Source organism: Embiotoca jacksoni, unplaced genomic scaffold (genome assembly GCF_022577435.1).
Source record: "Embiotoca jacksoni isolate LCO1_2020_lvr unplaced genomic scaffold, fEmbJac1.0.p SCAF_2, whole genome shotgun sequence".
In the NCBI taxonomy this organism is placed as follows: Eukaryota; Metazoa; Chordata; class Actinopteri; family Embiotocidae; genus Embiotoca; species Embiotoca jacksoni.
This window is the reverse complement of record NW_027185340.1, coordinates 15,587,304-15,604,495: the sequence shown is the minus strand read 5'-3', so window position 1 is coordinate 15,604,495 and position 17,192 is coordinate 15,587,304. Positions and strand designations below refer to the sequence as shown.

At 41.0% G+C, this 17,192-nt stretch overlaps 1 protein-coding gene across 1 annotated transcript in view; it reads right to left on the bottom strand.

The window, feature by feature from the left end:
- The window catches only part of pard3bb (par-3 family cell polarity regulator beta b), a 198,047-nt gene that overhangs the window by 126,171 nt on the left and 54,684 nt on the right, over positions 1 to 17,192 (bottom strand). The window contains exons 6-11 of the mRNA XM_069154755.1: positions 11,377 to 11,460; positions 9,999 to 10,124; positions 5,316 to 5,574; positions 4,178 to 4,286; positions 2,751 to 2,890; positions 2,491 to 2,619 (exon numbers count right to left, since the gene is read on the bottom strand). Coding sequence (XP_069010856.1) covers positions 2,491 to 2,619; positions 2,751 to 2,890; positions 4,178 to 4,286; positions 5,316 to 5,574; positions 9,999 to 10,124; positions 11,377 to 11,460 — 847 coding nt within the window. The remainder of the gene's footprint in view (positions 1 to 2,490; positions 2,620 to 2,750; positions 2,891 to 4,177; positions 4,287 to 5,315; positions 5,575 to 9,998; positions 10,125 to 11,376; positions 11,461 to 17,192) is intronic.

Genomic DNA, 17,192 nt, shown 5'->3' with positions numbered 1-17,192 from the left:
TCAAAAGAACTAAAGGCTGATACTATCAATTTCAAATGTTTCTCTTTTTTTTTTTTGAACAAAAGGAATCTGCCTTTGAGGCTGATCTAAGCACTGAGCATTCAAACAAACAGATCATTCAATAACCACACAAAATACACTTTAGTGCTCACAAACCCACACACACTGCGCACATATCCATCAACACATGCAGTGACACACAAACACCAGCAGTGCCCTTGAATCCCAGGGTGGTTTAAGCAGTCCTACAAATAGACAGAGAGAACAATACTTTACCTATGGGAGACATTGTGGTGCGTAGTTTTTAATGCAGAAGGACATTACTCATATTTATTTTATAACTGAGCATGTGTCAGACCAATGGGGATTTTCTGAGTTTCCTGACCAGCTGAGTGATGTTTTGTGTTTAGTATCAATGTGGTTCAATTGAATGGGGAGAGGCTCAAAGTTAAAATATTGTAGTTGGACAAAACAACTATGGACAAAAATTGAATTTTAAATTAATTCCATAAACTGGCCAATTAATATTTCCATCTTTTGATTGTAAACTGTCCAGAAAGACATGTTATAACATGATTACTTAATCTGCACAAGTGATATAACTGGCTATATGCAAATTATTTGGTAACCACGGCAACATATATGCATGTCAGCACAATCAGATCAATCAGCGACTCAAAGGCAGTTCACACTGCGTTCTCCTGTGCTTGTTTTCTACTCATTGGACTTTGGTAGTTCATCATGTCCATTACTAGTATAGTAGAGAGATTTGTTTTCTTCAGTCTGGACAAAATGAAGCACAACACAAGGTTAAACGTGCTCTGAAAACACTTTGGTTACTTCAGTTGAATGATAGACTGTTTTTAAAAGATAGACTGTTTACATCAACAATCAGTGTGGGAGCTATACAACAGTGTGATTCTCTCTGTCTTGAATTGGCTACCAAGGATGCTTTCTGGCATAGCTTGCAGTGAAACAGCAGGGAGGCGGCTGCGGCTCAGACACTAGAGCGAGCGACTTATCGCGGGGTTGGCGGTTCACTCCCAAGTCTACATGCCAAACTGTCCTTGGACAAGACACTGAACCTCAAATTGCTCCCAATGGCAGATGAGCACCTCGCAAGACAGCTCTGTTGCCATTGGTGTGTGATTGCGTGTGAATAGGAGGCAAAAATCGCAAAGCGCTTTGAAGACTACTAAGGTAAAAAGGCGCTATGTAAGTGCAGGCCATTTACTATTTACGGTGTTATTGGGAGAACTGAGGTGGTGAAGAGATTTTGAGTGGACACATGATGACAAGTGCAGTTATTCAGCAACACAAGTCCCTCACAAAGGAGACTGCCACAGAGTTCAGACATGCGTACATGGTCAAAGTCTGGTCTAGATAAAACACTCAAAAATGATCTTGAACACACAACACACTTTAACACATTGCCCATGTTCCTGTCTGCAGAAGCAGAGTTTCCTATGGGGCTCAGGGTCGCATGCACATGTCTGGACATGGAACTTCTTGGCAAGCGTTGAGGAAACATCAGTCGATAGGAGCGGAAAGAGACACAGAGGGAAAAGGCCCACAAAAAGCAGCATCAAAGGAGATTAAGATAGAGTGAGAGATGGGAAAAAGACCCGAACGTGAATGATGGGTGGAGTGGAGACAAAAGCAAAGTACGCAAAATAAAAAATGGCTTAAAATATTTAAAGAATTAAAAACCTCTTATTTGTACTAGCTTGGATGTGTGTGCAGCGAAACAAGTGACACCTAAAGGTTGTAGAGAAAAGTGACAGTTATTACCAATTGAGATAATAGACATGGTAGACATGATGAAAAATTACCTTCGAGAACAAAGAATGGCTTAAGAGATATGGGTGTACAACACAATTAATAAAGGAGCACATGAAAAGAAGCAATTATGAAAGTAAATTAGTCATTACGTTGAAGAGAAATCATCCAAAGAAACTGAGGAAATAATGAACAGTTTAGAAAAAACGAACGATAAAACGATAGTTATAATAATCATCCACGCATGCACAATAGTCGATCATGCAAAGTAAGTACGGAAAAATAGAACAAGGGTGAATTAAAGAGGTGTTTATTAATAAAAACAGAAGTGAAAATCAGCATTAACGGCGCGGAAGGCGAAGACTGGCACAAAACATAATTTTTTATAGTATAAAGCTTCACAATGGGCTCGTTTGATTCAATCACAATGGCATTGTTCAGAACACTCTAATTACAAGATTGCTTTGTCAAGTTAAAAAAAGAGAATATCATTGGACAGGGAAGTGTACCATCCTTTATGTCATTCAGAAAAGTGTAAATGTCTACAAAAAGAAGTTGCTGAGCTGCGCATCATCTAGGCAAGTCTGATGATTGGACCAAAAACTTCAAAATTAGAGTTGAAATTTGAAAATAAAGCAAATGAATAAGATAACCAGGCGCCGAGCCTCCAAAAAAAACAAAAAATTTAAACTCTTGTGACTAAGTTCTTACCATCTCTCTGGGCAGGAACATGTCTTCCTGCCGTAGGATCACAAGACAAACACTCTCCCCCTGCCGGGTGCTGCGTAGCATCGACACCAACTCTTCTTGGCCCACACCCGTGATATCCACACCATTTACCTACACACACAAAATCAAGTCAAAACACCATCATTATCAAATGTAATTATTTCATCTTTCCTATACAGTTAACCTTCAGAACAGCTGGGTTTGATTTGAAATGATTCTAATAACAGACAGCTGTCCTGTACCTCCAGTATGCGGTCTCCAGACTGCAGGCGTCCGTCTTTGACAGCAGCTCCACGTGGGAGAATGTTTTTGACCAGAATAGGACCGGGACCGTGGACTGAAGAATCTCTGGTTACAACAGTAAACCCAAGACCCTCTGAACCTAAGCACACACACACAGAAATACACACACAAAAAAAAGAAGTGTGACTAGAGAGCTGAATTACAAGCAAAAACCTAGACACAAATATCTTGTATAGCTGTTTACTTCCTGCCTCTATATTTGTTTACCGCGGGCTTTGAGTGTAAAAAAAAACCGTATATCCATCCATCCTCCCACACACGCGCACACACACACACACACACACACACACACACTCCCCTTAAACTATTCTTGAGTACTTCAACACAGTGTTGTTGACTCAGCTCCTGACAACATACTATAAGTGTAAGAATTTTTAGCCTGAGGAGATTGTGAGTGTGTGTCACTTTTTAAACCCTTTAGCTGTAGCTGTGGCTACAGTATCTGCAGGTGTGAAGGTTTTTCAAAATGGGTTCAGGTGTGGGGCAGAGAGCAGGAAAAGAAAATGAGGCCGAGACAAGGAAAGGGTAAAAGAGGAACGAGAGTCACATGGTGGAAACAGAGGGGGAATGTACTGGAAAGGAAGGTGATGAAGATTAAAGCAGTAATCAGTGAGAAACACGCGCACACATGCACACAAACATGCACGAGGGCTCTCATAGACACACATGCGTGTACAAAAGTGGCCAGACGCAGACGGAGGGGCTGGTTGTGTGTTTTATAGACCTCATTAAGTCCGGTCTCTTTAGTAGAGCCAAGTCAGCAGTTTGGTCCAGTATGAATTCATATCAGCAGAAATGAACAGATCAATAAAGACCTAATAGACCCTGAAGAGAGGGAATCAGGAAGATGAAGAGAGGAAGGGTTAGAGGAAGGAGGCTCAGCTGGAGAATACAGAGGAAGCTTGACAGAAAAAAGCACAACTCTGGGCAAACAGCAGGAGAAATAACGCAGGCCATTTGTAAACATTAAGAAACACAGAGGGTTAATAATGCACATTCAGATAATGGAAGAATAAGGAAGAAACAAACTTTTTTTTGTTTTTACCTGAATATATAAAACTGACAAAGAACAAACGCCATGACCATTTTCTGTATGATCATTAAGGGCAGGGTATTTTTTGCCATCCTGTGGGCAATCTGAATGGTCACTATTTTCACAAATAAACACATGAAGATAGGTGAACTTAAAATATACTTAATTCAAATAAAAAGTAATAAGAAAAATGCGAAACTGCATTAAAAGATCAAGTGTGAATGAGGTGTAAGTGTGAATATTTAACCTTAACAGACAAATGCTGATCTGAGCGCACTCTAGAAAGAAGCTTGAGTCTGTGCAGTCTGAGTCAGCCTCCGTTCTGTTGCCCACCTTTCTTTAAGTCGATCCTCAGTCTTCGTCCCCCTCTCTTAATGGACACCAAACTGCTGAGGGCGGGGCTTTTCATCAGGAGGGGGCTTTCACTCCTCCCCTTGGTGGTCTATTTGGAGAACATACAGTATTCAAGTCATTTGTACAGAACTATAATGCATCAAAAAGTAGAAGAAAAGATATCAACAGAAATGTTTGTATTTAAATGCCACATTTACATATGTGAATTGCACTGATTTCTTATATTCTGCATGTATCACTCCATAAACCCTCGAATTACTCGCTGAGCTCTTTTGGTGATATGACATACAAACAATTGAAGTGATATTTATTATTTTAAGTGTTTGTGAAAACAAATTAACAAGTATATTACACATGTGTGGAGATTTAAGATAACATCAAAACCAATTGAAAAACTGAACTAACCAACTAATCACACACTTTAAAAAAAAAAAAAAATGAAAATAAAGCACCACATAAAGTCCATGATGTGTACCACATCTTGGAAGTCATGTATTTATATGTGTACAACAACCACAAAGACAAATATGTGTAGCCCTGAAAAATTAAACATATGAAACATATCTGCATTACAGTGACAGAAAAACATATTTCTATTAAAATAAGATAATCAGCAGTTGCTAAGTAACTGTTGCCTCCATGCCAGCTGTTTTTGGAATGTCAGCCATGTCACCATGGTTATGTTGACAACGCAGTTACATGTGTTTGTGTTTTATGAACCTTGATTGCTTCATGAAAAAGGTGGGAACCAGCAAAGAAAATGTGAGATTGAGCTTGTTTCTATAAACTGAGCGTAAACTCAATTATTCTGAAGTCATAAAACAAACACACAATTAAAATCAGTTTGTGCAGAGTTTGGAAACACTTAAGGTAAAGGCCATGGGAAATATATTGGCTGCAAAAGCCAATACAGCGGCGGATATATTGTGTTTTAAGTGTATTTATAGGAACATATTTTTTAGATCCATGTTGTCATTAAAACATTGACTTATAGTTCCTTCACCCCCACTTTATACTGTATGCAAGTGAAATAAGAAAAACTGTTTTAAAAAGTTCATAAAAGTCAAGATGTCTCCGAGTCCAAAGCGAGCTTTAGACGTGGAGCGGACCAACTTACACTGACAGCGGCTTCATGAGTGGCAGTGTCCTCTGCCAGTCGTGTGGTTGGATTCTCGGAGGGCTTAAACACAGGTTTGGCTTTGACAGGTGGAGGTGGCTCTTTGGTTTTGGTGATTCGTGGGCTGTTGTTGGGACCGGTGCTGTTGCCAAACAGCTGACCAATCAGACTCTTCTCATAGCGTTCTCTGTTGGAGGAGGGCACGACTTCCAAACGGACGACCGGGGAACGCATTGCATGACGAAACACGTCCTGGGCTCTAGAGAGACAAGAGGAAGAGGGATGAAGAGGAAGAGAGGCAAAGAAAGGTGAGTAATTGATGCAGAGAAAGAAAAAATAGAGAAAAGGTTAAGTTCAAAAAGTATAGAGTTATTTTATACATATTGTGTACTACATGCAGGCACACATTTACCATTAAAACTAATCATGTCATTAATCACACCTACATACAGTGTAGTAATCAATCTCTGACATAAAAAAAAACAAATTATAAATGGATATATAACTCAATGAGAAAAATAAAAGGATATATGGTTGAAATTCGATAGCTGATTTTGAAAAAGTGTAACACAGTGGCATATCTTCGGTTCATTTATCTTATACTGAACTGATTTTAAGCAACTGTCATTTCCAAGACTGACGAGTATCACTGAAAACAATTGCTTTTTTTTAACCCTAAGGTGATGTCTTAAAATGTGACCGCAAACGAGTTGTCCACAGTTAAACCCGTATGAATCAACAAAAATACAAAGGAATTTATGTTTATGAAACAAATGTGTAAGACTGAGATGTATGTCGCGGTTATTTGTTAAATGTAGATTTATTTAAACTGAATTATACTGTACACCATTCTATCTGTTTCTATTTATTGATAGTCAGTGGATATTTCTGGTGGCCGTTTTAATTTCCCCTGAACTCAAGACGAGACGGGAAAGAACACACAGAACTGTGACACCTCTACAGAAGGCCATTATAATCTCATGCTCTGTAAAAAAAGATAATTTGGTGTAGGAATTAGTTCATATCAGATCACGCTAAGTTAGTTAGAGGGACCATTGTGTCAGGAGTGATTGGTAGACACCATTATTCACCTCCAATAATCGACAGAGCAAATCCAGTTTATTTAAATTATATTGGATTACACGCCTATTGTTTCCTGCCTAGATTATTATTACATGAATAATGATTGTAACTATTTGTAACTGGAGACGATGTTTAGAAAGTCATGTGTGAAATATCAACATATTTTAATGGATGAAATATGGAGTAATAATACTTTAAAATTGCACATTAATATAAGTGATATTCATGGCTTTAAAATGAGGTCACGGTGAAGTTTCCATTTCAAACAGTCAGTTTGACTGTGAATTTGGATTAATGTAAATGTACTGGCACTTTATAAGGAACACCTGTTTATTAATGCAAGTATCCATTCAGCGAATCTTTTCAATCCAGTCAATGAAGTCAGGAGCTTCAGTTCATGTTCACATCAGTATGTGAACAACATGATCTCATTGATTTTGACCGTGATTGTTGCTGCCAGACAGGCTGGTCTGAATGTTTCTGAGACTAATGACCTCCTGGGATTTCTACGCACAACAGAATGAGTGAGAAAAACTAAAAAACATCCAGTGAGCAAAAGCTATGTGGACAGAAATGTCTTGGTGATGGGCGAGGTCGGAGGAGAGTAGCCAGACTGCTTTGAGCTGTCAGAAAAGCTATGTTAACTCAGATGTCCAGGGCAGATAAGCATCTCAGGCTGCACAAAACATTGAACCTTGAGGTGGCTGGGCTACAACCGCATAAAACCTCATCAGGTTTCACTTATGTCAGCTAAGAGCAGAAATCCGAGGCTGTAATGGGCTCAGTCTCACCAGAACTGGACAGCTGAAGGCTGGAAATACGCGGCCTGGTCTGATGAATCTAAATTTCTGCTGAGGCGTGCAGATAGCAAGATCAAAACTTGGCACCAACAGCATGAATCCACAGACACAACCTGCCGACAGTTCAGTCTGGTGGTGGTGTTGGTGGTGTAGTCGTGTGGGGAATGTTTTCTTGGTACATTTTGGCCCCCCCCCCCCCCCCCCCCCAATGCCTTAATGCTAAACAGTCTAGATGCATATTGTTGCTGACCATGTGCATTTTTTACGGCCACAATCTAACGGCTAATTTGCACGATGTCACCAAGCTAAAGTCGTCTCAAACAGGTTTCGTAAAGATTTTGCAAAGTTCAGATGACTTCAGTGGTCTCCCCAGTCACCAGATCTGAATCCAATAGAACATTTTTGGGATGTGGTCAAACAGGGGAAACGCAGCATGAATGTGCAGCTGACTAAACTGTAGAAATGATGTGATGCAATCATGTCAACATCAGCCAGAATCTCAATGGAATGTTTCCAGAATCAGGTGGAATCCATGACACCAAGAACTGAGGCTCTTTTTGAGAAGAAAGAGCAGCAGGAGGCCATGCACTGTATTAGTAGGGTGTTCCTTATAAAGCACTGGATGAGAGTCTTACTTGCAGGTTCATTTGCAAACGTGATACTGTATGTTGTGTATGTTAGACGTGGAGGTAAGAGAAGCACTTTCATAATTTAAAACACCAAACTCCCGTGTGACGCAAACAATTCAATCATGTGTAAGAATGACGAATGAGAGCACAAACGACCATTTCGTGCATGTAGAGTATAACGAATTTTACCCCTCATGCCTGTCAGCCTTCATAGAGTAGTGAAGGACCCATTAAAGTTATTCTGAATATAAATCCCAGGGCCAACATATGTGAAGGATGCACTAAGCAGGAATAGTATCTGTGAATGTGTGTGGATGGGTGGTCAACTCTTCTTCATTCCTTTCAGACAGGATCTGCATAATGAAACCGGTCCACACAGTAGGCAGTCTGAGCAAGTGTTAGTGTCGCACCTTGCAGAATAATCGCACTTGGTGATTTTCATTGTATTAAGAACACAATACAGTACAATGAAACTAGATATGAAAGCTCTGTGTGTGTGTGTGTGTGTGTGTGTGTGTGTGTGTGTGTGTGTGTGTGTGTGTGTGTGTGTGTGTGTGTGTGTTTGTGCGTGCGTGCGTGCGTGCGTGCGTGTATTGGGACCATTGTGGACAGATGATATCATTATTGAACAACGTGTGCAGTCACATTTGTGTTAAAAACGATATTCTAATCGAGCGGGCTTCATCAATGCAGCTGCCAAGCCGGGACAATGGCAGCGTGTAATGCCGTGTGTGTCTGTGTGTGGACATGGCATTCACGTAGATCAATGGACTTTCAGCGGCCTACTTACACATATTTCACTGGATCGAGCCTCATATCACACTACACCTGCCACGATGCAACAATACTGGCAGCAGTGTTTGTGTCCGTGTTAAGAAGTGGCCTGGATATACCGTATCTAACGTAAGATTAAAGAAAAGTTGTATTCCTATTCAAATGTGTCTTCTTTTGTATACTTGTATAAAGATATGTTTAAAACTGAATGTGTAAGTGTAAAAAAACCAGCCTGTGTGTGTAAACTGGTGTGTGTGTGTGTGTGTGTGTGTGTGTGTGTGTGTGTGTGTGTGTGTGTGTGTGTGTGTGTGTGTGTGTGTATAAGAGTGCACACGGGACTATACACCTGTCTTTGAACAATAGGTGGAAACCCCTCCGTTGATAATCCATTTACCTACAGTACAGCATAAAATACCTCACATATAATCGTATTACCACACTGACCGCTGGACAAGGACTGTTTTGTGGACGATATGGACACGGTGCTTTATTGTAATCATTACAACATCCACATCAGTACTTGTAATCTGCAGGAATCGTTTTTTTACAGGTGTGTCTTTTGTCATTTTAATGCTTGCTAATCTAGTTACAAACTCACATTAATGGACTTCTATACAGGTGTTTCCTTGGGACAGTAATAAAACTCCACTGAGAAACATCTGGTCTCAAATAAGTCTTGAACAAATCATCCCTTTGAGGAATGAGATGGAACAAGCGGACACACAAAGGCCAGCTCCAACAGACACGCACACACACATAGATTCATTCTGAAGCAACACTCTCTAAACATCTGCCAGATGTCTTTTCGGCTGGTTCTTTGTGACGGCGGTACAACAGTGATGTAAGTCCTCTGACAATGGAAAGGAAAACAAGACACACAGAAGGGAAGGCAGCAGGGAAAAGAGTGAGAGAAGAGAGACGATCTGGCCTAAAAAACAGGGTTTGAAACATGAAATCCAACTACTCATGGAGGGACTTTTGCGGACAGACTTGTTTTGCTGTCTAATTCACTTTAATTGGTTTTGGGTAGTGTTCAAAATCTCCAAAATATACAAATCAAAACATGTGCAACAACGTCCTGGGGTGCTAGATTGTGCTTTTGTTTTTGTAATTTGGGTAAACTGACTGTTTGTATTAAATAGAAACTACAAGTGGGGTTGTCACAATACCAGAAGTTTCCACACAAAAAAGAAAAAAAAATGCATCGATGAAAAGTGTGTTTCAACTTGACCTTACTTGCTTTGTTGTTGTTGTTTATTTTGTGTTTGTTTGTTTGTTTTTGTTTTTTTTGGGGGGGGTGCTCTGGCATGGACAGCTTTACATGATCAGCAGCAGAGCATCTGAGATGCATGTTTTGAGCTCCTAGGCCCAACACAGACAAACAGTGTTGTACTCACTGGCTAAATGTCTTGTCCATGAGGTCGGTGTTGTTGATTCTGACGATGCACTCGTCCTCTTGGAACAAGCCCTCCTTTCTCGAGCGACTCTCTTCCTCCACTCCACGAATAAACAGACCAAGAGACCTGACAGGAGAGCCACCAAGGAAAAAAGTGAGTTTCAGGGACGTAACCACAGTTTTTAAAACATTGTACGAATGCGTAGACTACAAACACACACTACACTTTCTTAAAAATGACTTTTAGCATGTCCCAGAGGACCGAGGTGTATGATGGGGGAGCCTACAGAGACTATCACATGTATCACTTAGATACAGCTATCTAGGTTTCTATCACTACGTATATGATTTACCATTCATTAAAAGAAAAAACCTGGGAGCACGGTGGGCAATGGTTGACTAAGGGATAACAAGACAGAGATGGAACAACAAAGACAACCCTACAGACAAACACACAGATGCAAGATATAAAGGCGAGCAGAGATATGTTATATATAGAGAGAAATAAAGTATAAAGGCATTCAAATTTAAAGACAGCCATTTAAAATGTAGAATACACTGAGAAATAGAGGGGAGGTGGAAGAAAGTCACTTTCCCAGCCATGCAAGTGATGAACTACATGTTCAAAATAAATGAGAGTGATACAAATTTCCATCGGACATTTCCTGACCAAAGCAGAGATGATGACACTGACACACTGGACTTCAACTGCAAAACCAGGATGAAACTAGGTTAGGAGATAAAAGGGACAATGGCAAAGGAGGTGTTCAGGAAGGAGGAGATGGGGAAAAAAGTAGGAAGAGAGGGAGAAGCAAACAGAGAGTTAGAGGGGAATTTGAGTAGGAGATTGGTGGGGTCAGGTGAGTCATGAGAACAGTCATAAAAAATGTCATCCTGCTTTCCTTTAGGAAATCCCCCTCCACCGTCTGACTGTCACACACCCAAAGAAAAGCCCTGCATAGCTGTGTGAGTTTTTCTTTCTTTTCTTCATTTTCCCAGTATGCATGTGTGCACGCATATGTGTGTGTGTGTGTGTGTGTGTGTGTGTGTGTGTGTGTGTGTGTGTGTGTGTGTGTGTGTGTGTGTGTGTGTGTGTGTGTGTGTGCGTGCGTGCGACATGATTATGTACTGTACTGCAGGTACCACAATTCCTCACAAATGTACCACGGGATGATGGCAATATAACTTGAACATGTACCAAAACTTTTTGCTTTTTGGGGTTAAAGGCCTTATATAGATGCATTTGTTGTCTTTGTGTGCATGCAACTCAGTGTGTGTGTGTGTGTGTGTGTGTGTGTGTGTGTGTGTGTGTGTGTGTGTGTGTGTGTGTGTGTGTGTGTGTGTGTGTGTGACAATGCATTTTTGAGCACACAACTCACCGTCCACTGAGGGATGAGCAGTAGGGAACCACATGGATTCCCAGGGGGCTGTCCTCACCCTGGATTTCCACCGTTCTGGTCAGGCTGCACACACAAACACAACCACGTTGAATAAGTGGGAGAAGCTTATTATTCTAAAATACATGTTCTGTTATGCTTAATTAAAGTAAATCTGACAGACACTGGAAAATAGAAATGCTGATAATGTTGGACAAGAAGATGGAGCATAAATCAAGTCAAATTCATACTAAAATGTTTTTGTTTTTTTCTGTCTGTTGTAATGATAGAGAAAACAAATCAAGACACGGATTTAAAGCATTCTAGCATATCTAATGTTTAAGTCTAACAAAGCTACCTGGTTAATCATTATCTGTCAAACAAGCTAGAATACATACTGCAAGTGTAAAATTATCTCATTAATCCATAATTGTTTGCACGCAAGATGTAAAACTAACAGACAAAGTGAGAAAGCAGGATAGGCCTCACGTGTGGGGTGGCACAAAAACACACAATGAGAGAAAGCAGAATAAAAACCGTCTTTAAAATGTGTCTCTCTTGAGGAAGAGTTTGGAAAATACTATCCTAGAGTGACACATCATTTTCCATGGATGCATTCATTGTGCTAAAAAGACTTTTTTGTCGAGGACTTAATCCATGCTTGTGAACCCAGCCCTTGGAGAAGGGAATGCCGACACTCTGTTCAAAGTCAATGAAAGTGCAGATTGCTCTGTGTGTGGGTGTGCGTGTGTGTGCGCGTGTGCGTGCGCGCGCGAGTGTGTGTGTGTGTGCATGTTTGTCAAAACTTTTTTGTGCCATTCTTCTCTATGGATTTCTTGCTTGCTTTCAATCTCTCAATGTGTCCGTCTCGTTTGGATTATTTAAGTGTGTATCTGCTTTACATTCTGCCTGTGTTTTAATGTGCGTGCGTGCTGAAGTCTTTGTTTGTTTGATTAGTTTATCTATCAGAGCACAGCCATTAATCCTCTCCTGACCTTCTCCCTGCTCCCTATGTGTGTGTGTATTTTTCTAAGTGAGTTTGTCTGAACTTGGCTTTGTGCTCTTTCGTTCTACCCTCCCCTTTTTCTCTCTCTCCAACTCTGTCTGCTCATTTTGTCTCCCTCTCTCCCTCTCTCCCCGGCCCATCCATCCATCCCTAAACCCCCATCAACTGATAGCAGTACAGATGCTGATAAACTCCGGAGAGAGGGTTACTGATGATGGTGGGTGGTAACAGGGGAGAGATGCAAAGTGCACAAACAAGTTCTCCCTTTCTCTCTGCCTCTGTCTCTCTCTCCCGCACACACGGAAAGATACACAAACACACACAAAGCTGATGCTGCCTCATCGCTACTCAGCAAATTTGAATTAATCCCAGACAATAGGAGACGAGGAACAGCAAGACAGGCGAAGAAAGAGGGAGGCAAAGACAGTGGGAAAGATGGACAAAGTAGAGTGAAAAGCACGATATATTTGAGTGGTGCAGAGTTGTATTTAGTGTTTAAACATCTCGTCTTTTTTAACCTGCAGTGACATTCGAAAGCAGTTTGACTGAAATCCAATAGCACAATAGTGCAGTCGCTGATCAATAGACCCTCACATACGGTCGTGTGCTTTGAGTAATGACCACAAGAAAGCAGACACGTGTTCAAAAAAAAGCCGCTTACAAACAGCTTGAGTGGCTCAGACATGCAGAAAAGGCCTCATTATAGAACCTGCTGCTCCTTTATATTCAGAAGAGTCAGCGGAGGGCATCCGGGCCTCCTGCACACTCTCTTATAGAGGTTGTTCACAGCAAATCCAACTGGGAGGAAATCATGGGTCCACAGAGCATCGACAGAGAAGGACGTACGGGCTAACTTGCTCAGTTTACAGGCATTGCAACCCAGATTTGAGACGGTGGTGGGAAATAGGTAAAGCGATGCATTACTGCAAAAATACATAAGATAATATTATAATGCATATACAGCTAGGGCGGCACAGTGGTGCAGTGGTTAGCATTGTCGCCTCACAGCGAAAAGGTTCTGGGTTCAAATCCAGGCCAGGGTCTTTCTGTGTGGAGTTTCCATGTTCTCCTTGTGCCTGCATGGGTACTCCGTCTTCCTCCCACCATCCAAAAACATGCACCTCAGGTTAATTGGTGGTTCTACAAATTGCCCTTAGGTGAATGGAGGAGCGTGAATGGTCTTTGTTTCTGTCTGTCTATAAGTGTTGCCCCTGTGATAGACTGGCGACCTGTCCAGGGTGAACCCTGCCTTCGCCCAATGTGAGCTGGGACAGGCTCCAGCCCCCCACCCCACCGTGACCCTGTTCAGGATAAAGCAGGTATAGATAATGGATGGATGGATGGATGGATGGATATGGGTAGACATGAGATATTTTACTGGATACCTGACTGCGAGACTCCACTACTGTAAAAGGTCATGGAATCAACAGTGAATTGGATTCATCCTCTGGAAACGTTGAACGGTTGTGCCACATTTCAGATCAGTCCATTCAATAGGTACTTGATATATTTCCGTCTGAACTAGAGTCTGAACGAGCGACACTGCCATCCTCATATCACTGTGTCAATCTGAAGATGGGAAAGGAAGAAAGGAAAGAAATCAGAGAAGGACGGAAAGAGAAAAGTGAAGTAGAAAAGAAGAAAGCAGGGACCGGGGATAAAGGGAGGTGAAGAAGGTAGGAAGCAAGCAAGGTCTGAAAGTAGAATACAGTGAAAAGAAGGTGGAGGCACTGAATTAATTAGACAGCACTAATGAATAACATTAATATGAGAGGGAGAATAACATCCACCCCTCCCTCTATTCCTTCCTGCTGCTGTGCGTCTGATCTCTAACACGACAACACTACCAGCTACAGCGCGCGCACACACACACACACACACACACACACGCACACGCACACAAGCACACAAGCACACAAGCACTTGAGATCCATTTGCATTTCCGTTTTCATTTTTTTTCCGTGAGATGTTTGACAGGCTGCATCAATGCAAAAAATGAAGTGGGGGTGAGAGAGAGACAAAATGGGTGAGACTTGAGAAAAGAGAGAGGGAGCGCAGTGAGGGAAAAAGAGAGAGAGAGAGAGAGGAAAAAAGAAAGAGCCAAACGCACACAGAGGGAGAGCGAGAAAAAGAGAAGCAGAGCGAGATGAAGAGAGCAGGTGTTCTTTTTATCCACCTGCCACTCCACTGATCCTCACTATGAAAGACAGAGACACAGACGAGAAATAACAAAAAAAAAAAAGGATATGCATTACCAAACCACTCTCTTCCTCTCAATGCATTTCACCCTCACATCCCTCTCCTTATTTGTCATTCTCTTCTTCTCTCTCTCTTTTTTTTTTTTCTCTAAGCTAGTCTTTAAAGTGCAGAGGACCAGAGATGTCGAGTGTAAGGGGAGTAAAAACCAGTAAAAATGCACGATACTGCTAAAGATTAATGTATGAAAAATATACTTAAAACCTTCTTTATCTTTATTTATATAAATTTATTTTTAATTTATCTTTAGTGAATAAATTAGATCATAAGTATTAAATGCAAATCTTGTATTTTGAGAGCTTGACCTAAATATGTTAAATTAATAATTTGTACTGTTCAGTACAAACACGTAACAGGAGGTTCACCGTGAGAATGGAGTTAAACAATTAAACATGATATCGTTGTTTTTTTTTAAGTAATATCGCTCAGCTTTAGGGAGATTACTGCCATACTGTAATGTACAGTAATGTGAACGGAGCAGAAGAAAAGCAATTACCTCTGAGCAAGTATTCGCTGGATCAACATCAGCACCTGTGTTACCTGTGTTTTTTGACCACTGGTACTTGGGCATTTGCAATTTTACCTGAAACCCGAACAGAGCGCATGCATCAACTTTTGCAGCAAACTCCCGGAGAACACAAAAAAGTGACAGGAAACCAGATCTGGCGAATAGGGAGCGTGGGGAGAAAATTGTTTTCAACGTGCTGTGAGCAGGCATGTTGTCATGTCGGAGAACCCGAGTGCCAAAGCGCCACAGTTCAAGTCATTTACACCAAATGTTTTCCCTCAGATGCTTCATAATGTCACAGTGGAATTCAGTGTTTACAGTCTAATTGTCCTTTTCTCTCTCTGCTCTCCCCTCACCCCAACCGGTCGAGGCAGATGGTCGCCCACCTCTGAGCCTGGTTCTGTTGGAGGTTTCTTCCTTTTAAGAGGGAGTTTTTCCTTCTCCTCTGTTGGAGGTTTTTCTCCCTTAAAGAGGAGTTGGTTTTTTTTCCCTCCTAGCTTATGTGGGAATTGTTGAATTGTTGGGTTTCTCTGTATAATGTTGTAAAGTTCAACTGTAAGGTCTTTAATATGTTGAGTGCCATGAAATAACCTCTGTTGTGATTTGGCGCTATATAAATAAAATTGAATTGAATTAACTCTGGGGGACATATTCATGGTGCACCACGGCACGAATGTCAAAGAAAGCCCACCTTGTTGCACTTCTGACCGGACCTGCCTTCTTTGATCTTGGACAGTTGATGTTCTGCCCCTCTGAAAACATGAATGGCACTCAAAACACCTCATCCGGCTCTTTTGATTCTTTGACGTAGGCTTTTTGAAGCATTTTAAAGGGTCTTTGATGTCAATTTCCCAAATTTTGCACAAAATGTGATGTGCACACTCTACTCAAATACATGGTGATATCGCAAATGTGCTCGTGCCAGTGATCACAAAGATGCTAGTGAGACACATGCTTATGTTGAATCAAGCGACGTAACTTTGAAAGCTTACCGATGAAAGTTATTGCTTCGCCCTGCTGCATGCACATAACTCTGCTGCAGTTATGTGTGCAACAGAAACCGTCTAGGACCTTTTTGACCCTCCTATAAGCAGGTGAGTAGGAACAAAGGCAGAGAAAGCAAATGGTAAAAGAAAGAAGAAAAAAAAATAAAGGTAGGACATGAAGAAATGAGGGCAAAGGGTCGTAGATCCACAGACTGACTAAGAAACATAGTAGGCGAGAGAAATAAACAAGACTAATAGACAGATCAATGTCACAATACTATCACGAGAGGACTCTTCACTGGTGATGAATGGAAGTGTTAGGTCATAAAACAACATGAATGTATAGGCACTGATAAAGTAAGCAAACCCCTTTCATATCAGCTTGTTTTGTGCATCCACTGAAACCTATTTACCTTTTCACCTCCGAGCTTCTAAAAGACCTCCAATACAGTGCCTGATTCACAAAGATATATAATATACTCAAAATGCTATTTCAATAAACCAATTTACAGTAAATCTGTTTCCCTGTATAAAAAGGACATTTTGATTCAAGCGTAATGACTTTTCTGGTGTGCATGCCGTGCAGTTAAAATTACGATGAGCCATTACTGTATTTATAGGTGTAGCTTCACATTTTAAAGGCGCGCAAATATTCACTCAGGCTACTCGGAGCACCACAATGTGTGTGGACACATACACAGCACCCGAAAGTTATATACACCCACTCAAACACATACGTTTATTTAACGTATGCTTCACTGTTCCAGTATTTACGGCTGCATTCCTCTTCTCATTTTGGACTTTTTTGCAATTTCAAGGATCGTTTCCCCGGCGACCACAAAAAAAAAAAAAAACATTACATCACTTTTACATTACTCACAGTTGAGATGGTTTGTGTGTGACTGAGTGTGTGGGCATGGGAGGATATGTGCTGTAAAAGAGTTGCCGAGAAAATGAAATAAATGTTAGTGGGTGTCTAAAATATAAACTTATACCCTTACTGCATATAACTGTACAAATGAGAGGTGATCAAACTCTGTTCTGTTCGCTCGTCAAATAATTC